At 39.5% G+C, this 12902-nt stretch overlaps 1 protein-coding gene across 6 annotated transcripts in view; it reads right to left on the bottom strand.

The window, feature by feature from the left end:
* The window catches only part of APP (amyloid beta precursor protein), a 238273-nt gene that overhangs the window by 184278 nt on the left and 41093 nt on the right, over positions 1-12902 (bottom strand). For all 6 annotated transcript variants that reach the window (XM_024562633.4, XM_024562639.4, XM_024562643.4 and 3 more), the window contains exon 2: positions 502-669. In XM_024562633.4, the coding sequence (XP_024418401.2) occupies positions 502-669 (168 nt within the window). The remainder of the gene's footprint in view (positions 1-501; positions 670-12902) is intronic.

The raw sequence follows: 12902 nt of genomic DNA, 5'->3' as shown, positions 1-12902 counted from the left end.
AAAAAAGTAAATATTCTGTTTTGTAAGAAGGATAAATCGAGAACCATGAACTGTTTATCAGTAGAGAACAGGTGACAAATGGCATTTCTGAGTATAACTTTTCACAGGTTCAATGTTTTAACCGTGTAAACACGTTACATTTTCAGAAAGGAAAATTAATAAGGAGGGAAAAACTGAATGCAAACAAAAATAAAGGAACTAAATATATCCAATGGGTACCATAAACAGAGAAACTTAATTCTAGTTTCTTTTGCACACAATACTTTGCACAGCTGGAGTGAGATATATTCTAAAGATAAAAGGACAGGCCAAGATGTCTGAAATCTTGCTTTAATGATGGTCATGATATCACAGAATTTTTAAAAACATTTATGCATATGGTAGAGTAAAGCAAGTAAGTATCATTAATGGTGTAGTGAATCATTAGGAACAAAGATTTTCCATTGTAAGAGAGCGAATGCCAACATATAAGGTAAGAAAAACAAAGGCACGTGGCCCTACCTCCTGGCAGTACTGCAGTATGCCCTCCTTGGTGCCAATGCATGTTTTGGTCCCCGATGGATCCGGCTCCCACTTCCCGTTCTGCACATTCATGTGCATGTTCAGTTTGCCACAAAACATGGCGACCTGGGGTTCTGCAAGCAGGCCAGCATTGCCATCAGTGGGCACCTGCAAAAACAGGTCTTGGTTAGTTACAGCAATCCGCAATTCTGGGGCAGAGGCTGGGGGAAGGGCTGGAAAGGGGGCCGTGGAAATAGGCAACAATAGCAAAAACAGTTCTATTCTTGCCAGTTCTCAATTACACATTAGCCCTGCCTCCGGCATTCCCTGCAGTTAATTATTCTGTATGCTACAAACACCTCCAACCACCTTCAATACGGTGCTTATTTTTTTTGCAGGGAAAACAGAAATTAGTAATATAAGAGAAATCTATTCACTGTAAAGATGGTACATTCCCCCATGACAGATTTTGTGGTGCCTCCTGAAAGGTTCTGACAATAAAATAAGATGCTTCTCTGAAATAAATACACTCACTCTAGAGGAAACCACATGCTCACAATAACCTCCAACTGACTCACACAAAAAAAACAATGCCAAGTCCTGCGGGATGACCAGGTCTGGGGTCATGGGTGTTACCTGCCAGAGCTGAAGGCACAGTGTTGGTGTGCATCATTAGTTAACAGGTGACTGACTACATTCTAATTTTCTGAACAGACAAACTGCTGGGGGGTTTTGTTGTTTTTTTTTTTTTTTTTACCATGCCCAGATGTAACTATGTTGGCAGTTCACCCGTTTCCTCCCTGAACGTTTCCTGGTGATCACGGTCTCAGCTCTCCAGAGTATGTTAAGGGTGCTGGGGTCCCATCTTCCCACCCACAGTGCAAGGAGTCCACAAGGTCTCTGCAGGAGCCCAGCACAGCGCCCACCTGCTGTGCCGTAAGCTCTCAGTAGTTCTCCGCTATTCTTACTACAGGAAATACACCATTTCAGGGAAGGAACCTGGAAATGGGTGCCCTTCTGTACTTCCAAACCCTTCTGTGCACAGGTATTCCTTTCATGTAAATATTTTTAAAAGGGAAAATGGGAGAACCAAAATATCTGTCCTTCCTCACTTCACAGGTTCTGCCAGAGAGAAAAAAAGAATCAGCAAGAGATGAAAATTAAACCCACAGGAGCAAAAGTGTTATTTGAAACCAAGGAATCAAAAGACACGTGGGACAAAATAATTCCTCCCTGGTTAACTGCAGCTGCTGAGGAGGTGTGTGCCTTCGCGGCCAGGAAGGGTTAACTACCAGCAGAAGCCATTCAGGCAGCGAAGAGCTGGGTGATTCTGTAACTTGTATCATTTCTAAAAATTGTTCACAGGAGGAAAAAAACCCTAAAATTGCACGGAGAGATTTCAGTTAAAGAAAACGGCTTCCTGACATTTCTTCCCACAGCCATGTAAAAATAGAGCAAACATCTGTCCGTTCTAGTCATCTTCATACAGATTTTGTCCAAGCGCAACCGAGGGTTTCGTCCTTTAAAAAAATATCTGGCCCCGAACCCAGCTGAGTTCTATCATTGACCTGAGTGCACAAACTCTTGGCAAAATCTTTAAAACCATATTCCAGGGAACATTTGCTGCATTTCCAGTTCTGCTTTGTCAGGCATATTCAATTAACAAAACCTGTGCCCCTACGTTGCCAGATGTAGAAAACAGCAGCGAGGCCACACACTATTGGATCGTCAGCAGGAATAGCTGGGACCTCTCAGCTCCCCAGTGTGGGCCCCTTGCCACCTCCCTCGATTTCTAAGCCAGAAACTGAGAGGCTCATTCTCCAATACATGCAAAGAAGCAGCCGAAGCAGGATGCTCTGAAAAACTTCAGTTTCAACAGTTTTCCTGAGGGAATAAGAGAGAATCCAATGCCTTGATCCTAGAAATCAGAATACAAATTTTGCCCATTCTATTGAAATAAGTAGTAAATAATAAGATTGCAAGAAAGTCAAATAACAATCAGGTAACAAGAGGTAAGGTCCTAAATTCAATACTACGGAGGATGTGAAATATATTTATAATATATAAAATATGGATACTTTACTTATTTATATACAAAATATGGGTCTTGCCCTCAAGGAATGTGTACTCCAGCATGGAATCACCATTGTATTCCCCATGGCGTTTTATTCTTCTCAGACTCATTCCTGTCCCAAAGATTTCCAGTCTCAGCAGAGCTTTGGTACCTCACCTCTAACGGAACAGAAAGATTAATGATCTTTTATTACAGTTGGCAATTATTTTGTTGTTTGAATCCCCCCCTCTTTACCTCAAAATTTCAATACCTCAGATTCTCTATAACCTGTTCACTACAGTTTCCACCTCCTTGTCATTCTAAAGCGTCCCCCCAAGGAACATCCAAGTGTCTTAAGAACAAAGTCTCAGGTCTGTTGACCACAGAAACAGAGTTACAGTTAAGCTACCGAGAACATCTTGACTCCAGCTGTGTGTGCTTCAGCCCTAGGCCTTTGAAAGCAGAATGACCTAAGGACCACACCCTCACAATATCAGACAGAGCAATGCCATCGCTGATATGAGGACCTGCCACAAAGAGCAACTGCTCCCTACCAGGCCCCAGCCAATCAGTAGAGCCCTGGACCCCAAATCCTTTGACCACCATGATTAATGATTTGCCCCTATAATACAATCCAACCCCTGGAAGCCATCAGGGAGCCAGGTCTTTGAGTCACAGCTTACCTGTGACTCCAGGATTGGCGCCATGTCCTCGACTAAGAAACCCTTACTTTCTTGGCTGCAAACGTCTGTCCCTGTTTGATTGGGCTCTGGTGCACACAGGCAAACAGACCCCTTTAGTCTGGTAACAATATTACTAAAGAACATCTTAAACTGCCTCATGCTCTTCATTTTTCCAGTGGGAGTTCAGACCAGAAAATACATGTTTCAGTTCCTCTGGGGTTTTCGACCAGATGGGATCTAATATTAGCTTTAAAAAATAAGTGTATGGAGGATAGTACTCATAAATATGCCCGATTTCCTTAAAGTGGAGATTGTTTAATAGTTCAAACTTTGATTCTTCAATAATTAGGGCAAATTATTACACTAGAAATTTAAAAATGGACCGTATGGCCCTGGCTGTGGTGTGGTTCAGTGGATTGAGCACTGGCCTGTTAACCGAGAGGCTGCCGGTTTGATTCCCAGTCAGGGCACATGCGTGGGTTGCGGGGCTGGTCCCCCGTTTGGGGCATGCGAGAGGCAACCAATCGATGTAAGTATCTCCCACACACTGATGTTTCCATTTCCCTCTCTTCCCCTCTCTCTCAAAGTAAATTTTTTAAAAATTATTTTCAAAACTGATCCATATGCATATTCTGTCACATCTGACTTTACAAAAGGCCCTGTTACAAATAAATACTTAAATCACAAAAACATGTTTATCAGGCAAATACTCTTTCCAGACCAACACCACATGTGCACAAGATGATCAGAGCAATTTTCTGCCAGATACAAACTGAACCAGGAGCTTTTCTATTCTTACTGAAGGAGATCTGCAAAGAATTCCATGTTTCAAGTAACATAACCCAGTTACGTTACTGGCTAAGTTAATTAAAAGATAACAAGTAGTCCACAGGCGTCTCACCTAAACCATTTCAGAAACGGCCTGGTTGCTCGGGGCGGTCCACTCTTTGGCATTCGGCCAGGAGGAAACCATCACCAGTCCAGGGTGACCATGCAGGAGATAACACTGAGCCACCCAAGGGCCCAGGAGGTGTACTCACATCTCCTTTTCCAAATGAATCCTCAAAGGAATTGCTTATCATATCATACACGTGGTCCTATCTGGGTCCTGTTAATATGGACACTGTTACAATCGAAATATTTGGGTTCTAGTGTAAGTTATTTGCTGCCGGTAAAAATGCATCCTCTGTCTAAGTCATCTTAAAGATAATTATCTCTAACTTTTTAGAAAACGTTTCCCCTTTTAGTAGAAAACAAATACAAAACCTTTAGGAGATGGGGCATATATAACCACTTAAACAACGGTTACAGTTTAGTTTTGTTTTCATCTTAACATTGTCTAAGGCAACTTAAGGTTACTGCGCAGACATCTGAAAGACTGGAACCCTGGCATAACCAGCCATTCCTAGTCTATGCATTTCTGAGAGACTGAAGATGAAGACGATTCTTGTAAATTGAGTGACTTTCCACTGACATCACGAGACTAAAGATGTTTTCCCACGGGAACCAGTGTTCTGTGACAATGAACAAAGTAACTGGCTAAAACAATGGAGCGTCATACGTGGCCTCAAAATCAAGAGGCTATTTACAGAATGTTCTGAACTACACAGACGTAGGCAGGCATTACACCTCATGGCGCTGCACATCTTTAAAACAATCATCTGCTACCAGCAAAATATTTTAGGGTCACAGTGTGTAGAGTACTGCAGTGAAAATGGACTTTCCTAAGAAAGTTAGCTAAAAAATTAAAATAAACATATACACCTAATCTAGGCCAATCTGCACAGAAGAACTAGAAAACGGACAGCTGATATTGCTGCAGTTTACAAATGCAAAGCCAGCTTCTCTGGCTGGCTTTCAAACTGGGTATTCCCTTTCCCCCAAAGTTTCTCTTTATTATCATCAAGGAGATCAAAATTCCTTATAGAGCAGGCTCCACCGCATTCCTCCCCACACAGTCCCAACGAAAAGGGAAAGGGAACAAGGAGCTCTCTGTTTCCCTGGCCGAAAAGTCTCCCCCCTGCAAGGAGAAGGCACAGATCCATAGCTTATTTGCCTCTGTGGATTTATGTAATTTTAAGGTTTGTGGCTGATGAAAACCATCTGGTTTCTGCATTTGAACTGACTTCTCATTGGTCTGAATAGCTGGCCTCATAGAGTAGAGAATTTGGTACTTTTTAATTAGTTCATAATTTCTTCAGGGTCGGACACTTGTATAGCATTTTTAAAAAAACACAGGATACTATTTCTATCACAACTGCAGTTTCCTGCTATAAATACAGTTTTCCCTTAACCTGGGCAGAATTCAATGATACCCCACTAAAATACTTTTCAACTTCATGTTAAAATAAATTTTCCATTTTTAATGCAATTAACTGATTCGAGTGAACTTCTTTCAAAAGAGAAGTAACACTTACTGTTTAACATAAACAAACTTGCATTCTTTAAAGGAAAAGAGAATCTGTATTGTTTTCCTTTTAACACCCCGCCTCTGTCGTGAGCAAATCAGAGCCCTTTTATCTCCGAGGCAAACTCACATTAGAGTTAGAATCAGAATTGGGAGAGTCTGCAAAATCATCCATCCCGACTCTGAGAAGGAAAAGGCTCCAGCCAGGCTTTGTCTGAGGCCACACAATCATAAAGAGGCAGAGAGAGGACCTGGACCTGCTCGGCCACGGGTGGTGTTGACCTGACCAGGCTGACTCTCAAATGAACAAAAACCCTGCAGTTTTCCAAGGTTTGCCTTTGCACGCGCGTGTGTGTGTGTGTGTGTGTGTGTGTGTGTGTTTGCATCTGTGGTGAGAAGGCATGCAGGAGCCAGTCAAAGCACACAGAAAAATGAAATGTGGTTACCGAAACTGCACACAGCCTTAATGTACCTGTGTGCAGCCGGCCACCTTCCTCAGGTCCACTATGTTGCACAACTATTTCAGAGCTCAAATTTCAGGCTACAAATGATTTGCCACGAAAGTGAGTAAAGAGGGAAACATTCCTTTCAGGGAACTAATCCACATACTTCACTCCTTGAAATTTGACACTGTTGACCTGGCTTCAAATGACAAGTTATCACTCCTTGATGAATGAATACATGGCCTCTGCTGATACTGATAGAAGTTAATTCTTACATGGGGCCCCACAAAAAGGAGGCTGCCTAAACTCCTTCCATCAAACTATTTGCTTAAAAAGTAGTTTTCAAACAACTAATGTTCATTTACTACATGATATATATATATATATATATATATATATATATGAGGTATACATATCATATATATGAGGTACACACATCTCACACACACACACACACACATATATACATACACACACACACCACGCCACATGTAATCGGGTCTAATGTGCTCTCACGTTGGGAACAGCCAAATTCTTTTCAACATCATTGATGGAGAAATGGCTTCTCTCTTTCACTGCGTCTTTCTTGTAAGCTTCATCTCTTTCATTTTAAGCTTTACTAGCATGTTTCATACAGCCGGTGTACAAAAACAGACAGTACGCTCACTTTGGTACTATTTTGGTTTTCTCAATATTACTACATCTCTTCAGCCTTGACCTTGTAAACACAGACTTACAAAAAGTGAAGTGTCTACTGAGGCCTTTCCCTTTGTTATCTCATTTGAGTCTCAGAAGAACCAAGGTAAGTCACCTCGGCACCTACTTAGGTAATTAGAAAGGCTGTTACTCCCAAGACCGCACTTTCTCTTCTCGTATTAGGTCACTTAACATTCCAGCTAGTCGTTCTCAGGCTGTTATTTTTAAATCTTGAATATTATTGTCAAACAATTTTTCCTCCCTATTGTGGCAGTGCATTGCAGTTCTTTGCTACTGGCTTCTAAAAATATACTTTTAGAGTAAGTAAAAGGGGAAGCAAATCTACAGTTCAAATGTTTAACCTGCGTTTCTTAAATTTAAATCACTAGATGTTAACATCTAGTAACTTTGGGTAGCTTCTCTTCCTTATGAAATCTCCCCTGAAATGCAAATGCAAAACTTTCTTCTAAATTAGTTTGTTCCTTAAATCAGAAGAAGCCAATTGAATGTGGAAAGTAGGGTCCAGAGCCCCCAACATTCCAACTGTTAATGGACATTCATCATCTGTTAGCTTATTTAATCTATATTTTCTAAATTTCAACAGAAAATTATGCCTACCTACATATGTACATCCCATAGGCATACACTGGCCAAAAAGTCCATTTTTTTTTTGTAAAATAAAAGATACTTTTTTCATTTTCACCAGTAACTTTATTGATTTGGATATTTTGAGTCTATCAGTTAACTCCCCTGTGGTATAACGTTGATTGTTCTCAATTAATGTCTCAATTTGATCACTATCAACTTCAACTGGTCTACCTGACCGTGGAGCATTGCCCAGTGAGAAAGCTTCAGCATGAAACTTTACAAACCACTTTGGACATCTTTGATCAGTCTCAGCACCTTCTCCATACACTGCACAAATCCTTTTTCTTCTCAGTTGCGTTTTTATCTTTCTTGGAATATTTAAAGCATAATATGCCAAAAACATTACAAATTTTCTTCCATCTTCAATATTAAAATGTCTACATAAAAACTTACCAATTTTGATAATTTAAAAAGAAAATGCACACTGACATGCAGCTGTCACAATACAATCTAACAAAATTATTTCAAATTAAGTTAAAAACACTGTGTGTTTATTTACTAGAGGCTCTTACAGGAAAAAAAAAGTTTTGGGCCAACCCATTATATTCTTACTACAGAACTACCAGTATAGTGTGTAATCAACACACACACACGCAGAGTTCACTAATAGTTCAACTACAGCACATCTCAAATGACAGTGCTTTTCCTACAATCTCATTCTAGAGTTACTGCATTTCAGTCGTGTTGCTAAAAAGCTGGAGGCCTTGGAAACCGGGCTCCGCCAAGATGCTCATTTGAACGGTATGCATGGAAACAAATGAACCTTTTTCCAGGGTATTTTCCACGAGTTGTAACAGCTCAGGCAGACTACCATGCAGCAAATAATGCAGCACAGAGAATCCAAATTCTACTACTCCTCTCCATTTTATACACACGAGATATTCTATCTATGCTGAGTTTCTGAAGTTCTATTGTTTTCTAACCAAGCTCAACCAAGGATCAGCTGACCCACAAGCCTCTGAGATATAATAAATGGTTATTATTTTAAGCCACTGAATTTTGGAGTTGGTTGTGGCTTTGCAGCATTATTGTACTAAGAGAAGCTAATACAGGCAAGTATTTGATAGGAATAACTAATATTAAGTAGCAATGTCAGGGCTGAAAATTAGTTCAGAGGTAGAAACTTTTTCACGTTGAATTTTTTAAGTATACATAAGATCCGGTATTTTTCTTGAAATAATTTTTTTGAAGCAGTACAAGACAGAAAAGACACAACTGGGTAGCAGTTCCATAAGAAAAAGTTACAAAAGATTTTTCTTTTTCTGTTTTTTAAAAATATTTTTTCCATTGCCACTTGTCCTTCTTATACCACCCACCCCCACAATCACCACCCTGTTGTCTGGTCCTTTTTCCTTTTTGCTGGATCTCTCCACCCCCTAACCCACCCTTGCTTGATATGTATAAGTCTGTCTCTATTTTCCATGTTAGTTCAGTTTATTCATTAGATTCCACATCGGAGTGAAATCATATGGTATTTCTCTTTATCTGACTGGCTTATTTCACTCAGCATAATGTTTTCCAGGTCCACCTGTGCTGTCTCAAAAGGTAAAATTTTCTTATTTTTTATGACTAAGTAGTATTCCATTGTGTAAATGACCCATTGTTGTTTTATCCACTCATCTACTGACGGACACTTGAGCTGCTTCCATATCTTGGTGATTATAGAAGAGCTGCAATGAATATAGGGGTGCTTAGGTTCTTTCTAATCAGTGTTTTGGGTTCCTTCAGGTACATTCCCCAAAGTGGGATTGCTGGGTTAAAAGGCACATCCATTTTTAATTTTTTGAGTATCTCCATACTGTTTTCCATAGCGGCTGCATCAATCTGCATTCCCACCAACAGTGCACTAGGGTTCCCCTCTCTCCACATCCTCCCCAGCACTTGTTCTTCGTTGATTTATTGATGATGGTCATTCTGACAAGTGTGAGATATCTCATCGTGGTTTTAATTTGCATCTCTCTGATGATTAGTGACGTTGAGCATCTTTTCATGTCTATTGGCCATCTGTCTGTCCTCTTGGAGAAGTATCTGTTCAGGTCCTTTGCCCACTTTTTAATTGGATTGTTTTTTTGGTGTTGAGTTTTATAAGTTCTTTAGAAATTTTGGATATTAACCCCTTACCAGATATATCAGTGAATATGTTCTCCCATTCCATAGGCGGTCCTTTTATTTTGTTGATAATTTCCCTTACTGTGCAAAAACATTTTAGTTTGATATAGTCCCATTTGTTTATTTTTTCTTTTGTTTCACTTGCCTGGGGAGATATATCAGATAAAATATTGTTATGAGTAATGTCCAAGATTTTACTGCCTATGTTTTCTTCTAGGGTTATAATGGTTTAGGGTCTAACATTTAAGTCTTTAATACATTCTGAATTTATTCTTGTGTGTGGTGTTAAGAAAGTGGTCTAGTTTCATTTTTCTGCATGTATCTGTCCAATTTCCCCAATACCATTTATTGAATAAACTACATTTAGCCCATTGTATGTGTTCACCTCCTTTGTCAAACATTGACTATAAACGTGCTGAAAAAGCATTTGATAAAATCCAGCACCCATTTATGATAAAAACTCTAAGCAAAGTGGGAATAGGGCAAACACACCTAAACATAACAAAAGACCATGCATGACAAACTCACTGCCAGCATCATACTCTGGGCAAAAACTACAAGCGTTCCCCTTAAGATCAGGAACCACACAGGATGTCTGCTTTCACCTCTGTTATTCAACATAGAACTGGAAGTCCTAGCACAGCAATCAGACAACAAGAAGAAATAAAAGGCATCCAAATTGGAAAGGAATAAGTAGAACTGTCTTTATTTGCAGAAGACATGACATTCTACACAAAAAAACCCTAAAGACTCCACCAAGAAACTACTAGAACTGATAAATGAATTCAGCAAAGTAGCAGGATACAAAATTAACATCAGTTGCATTTTTATATGCCAATAATGTACCCAGAAATGGAAATTAAGAAGGCAATCCCATTCATGATTGCTTCAAAATGAATAAAATATCTAGGAATAAATCTAATCAAGGATGTAAAAGACCTGTACTGGAAAATTATAAGACACTGAAGAAAGAAACTGAAGAAGACACAAATAAGTGGAAGCACATCCATGTTCATGGATAGGAAGAATTAACATCATTAAAATGTCCACGTTACTGAAAGCAATCTATCGAATTAACACAATTCTTATCAAGATTCCAATGACGTATTTCACAGAATTAGAACAAACATTTCAAAAATTTATATGGAGCCACAAAAAGCCCCACGTAGCAAGAGCGATCCTGAGAAAGAAGAACAAAGCTGGAGGTATGATTCTATCTAATATCAAAATATACTACAAGGCCATAGTAATCAAAACAGCCTGGTAGTGGCATAAAAACAGACACAGAGATCAATGGAACAGAATAGAGCCCAGAAATAAGCCCATAAAAGTTTTAAGGAAAAAAAAAAAGCTTAGGCACCCTTCCTCTTTACAAAGAAGAGGGCCCTGGGTGATCATGGGAAATCTTGGTGTGTCAAGTCACATCTAGAATGTTGTAGTATTCACATTTTTTTTGGTAAGCACTAAAAAGGCTACTTTGGAGGGGGAAAAACTATCAGGACAAATTTTATCTTTTTGTCTTTGGCTTATACAACAGGAATTTATTTCCCCTTTTTGGAAGTTAGAAGTTCAAGTTCAATGTGTCAACAGGGTTTATTTCTAAGGGCTCCTTTTCTTGGCTAGTAAATCTCCACCTTTTTGCATATTTCATCATATTTTAAAGAAAATAGGGTAAAATGAATTAAGACAACATCTGAAGGAAGAGCCTTAATATGAACAACAGTGATGGAGAGAGTGGTGATGAAGGAAGCTCAGGAGATGCTGAGCCCCACCAGGGGGCCACTTAAACAGACGGACACCCACCTATCAGGGTTTCAGAAACAGACCCTTAGTTCGGTGGGAAGTTAGATGAGGTTAAAAACTTTCAAAAATTTTCAAGCAATAGGAGCTTGCGCTCAAATAAAAATTTGTGTGAAACTCTCACCACTGGGTCCTCTCCCCATCGGAACCTGGATTTCAGGCCCATACAGCTTGAGAAACACTTGCCTCCCAAATGTTAACTTGTTCCTCCTGTCTTTTCTGTTATTAGCCTATGGGCGGTATGTCTATCCATGCCCAGCAATCTTTGGTCCCTTCTGCATCCTTTCAGAAGCGTGCATCCCTGAAAACCGTCCTTCCTTACTTAAAGAAAACGATGATACTGTCGAGTACGCTCAACTTGGCTTCTAAGCACTTGAAATCTAGTTAGCTCCCGTGAGAAACTGAATTGTCATTTGATTTAATTGTAATTAATATGTTTAAGTTTAAAAACCTATTTCAATCCTATTATTGAAAAACTTGCAGCATGTCTGAAACAACTTGGGTAAGCAAATCTTTTTTGACTATAATTTTATGAACTTCTTAACATCATTATTTTCTGATAAAAATTGAGTGTCCCAATTGAGATTATAATGACTTAGTATGAAAAATATCTCATAAAGTACCTTATTAAAAATTTTTATATGCTGATTATCGCACGGTTAAATAAAATATACCACTAAAATTAATTCCAACTTTGTACTTTTACTTTTTTCAATGTGGCTCCCAGAAAATTTTTAATTACACATGTGGCCAACATTATATTTCTATTGAACACTCCTGCCCTAAATAGGGCACACAGAGGCCAGTACAAAATTCACAAGAAAATAATAAATTATGTTCATGTCAAAAAACCCAGCCCATTTGTCTTTTATTAATCTTCTCCTAGACATCTTGCTACCTCTTCATCTTCTTTTGTTGATGTTGGTGCTGTTAGATCTTTATTGAAAAAGGAAAACAGCATTTAGCATAATGTACAAAAATAATCTTACTCGTTTTATAAACTCTGGGATGTCAGGACTTCAACACATCAGCACATCTGTACCCAGGAACAGGATAAATAGCTGGTACTATAGGAGGCAGGGATCAGATGAGGAAAAGGCCCAGCTGTGGCATCTGAACCCTGTGCTCTTCATTTTATCTCCTAAAGGGGAAAGTGAGACGATGCTCCAGACACAGGTACTGTCACTTAAGGGGACAGCAATCAACTGTTGCTGTCTCTAAATCTGACTGGTATTATGGTCTTCACTCAATATGGTTTTAAAAGGACCTGTCTGACATCTATAACGTCTAATGCTATTAGCGAGAACCTGCTCCAGTTCACAGTTCACCTGTGACTACATGAAACCAAAACTCTTATTCTAACGACCCTTCTCCAGGCAACGGACATGCAAATTTCACCACCACTATTAACATCACAGTCCACCCAACAGTACGTGCTTCTTGAAATCCAAGGAACAAAGCAGTGAAGGTTCCTGCCACACACAGTCCGGGGCCCAGCCCACTCCAGGAGGTAGATTGGATGTGTGTGCAGAGAAGAGGGTGGGGTGAGAAATGGGGAAGCA

The sequence above is a fragment of the Desmodus rotundus genome, chromosome 2 (genome assembly GCF_022682495.2).
Source record: "Desmodus rotundus isolate HL8 chromosome 2, HLdesRot8A.1, whole genome shotgun sequence".
Lineage (NCBI taxonomy): Eukaryota > Metazoa > Chordata > Mammalia > Chiroptera > Phyllostomidae > Desmodus > Desmodus rotundus.
The sequence above is the reverse complement of the archived record's forward strand: the minus strand, read 5'-3'. Positions and strand labels throughout refer to the sequence as shown.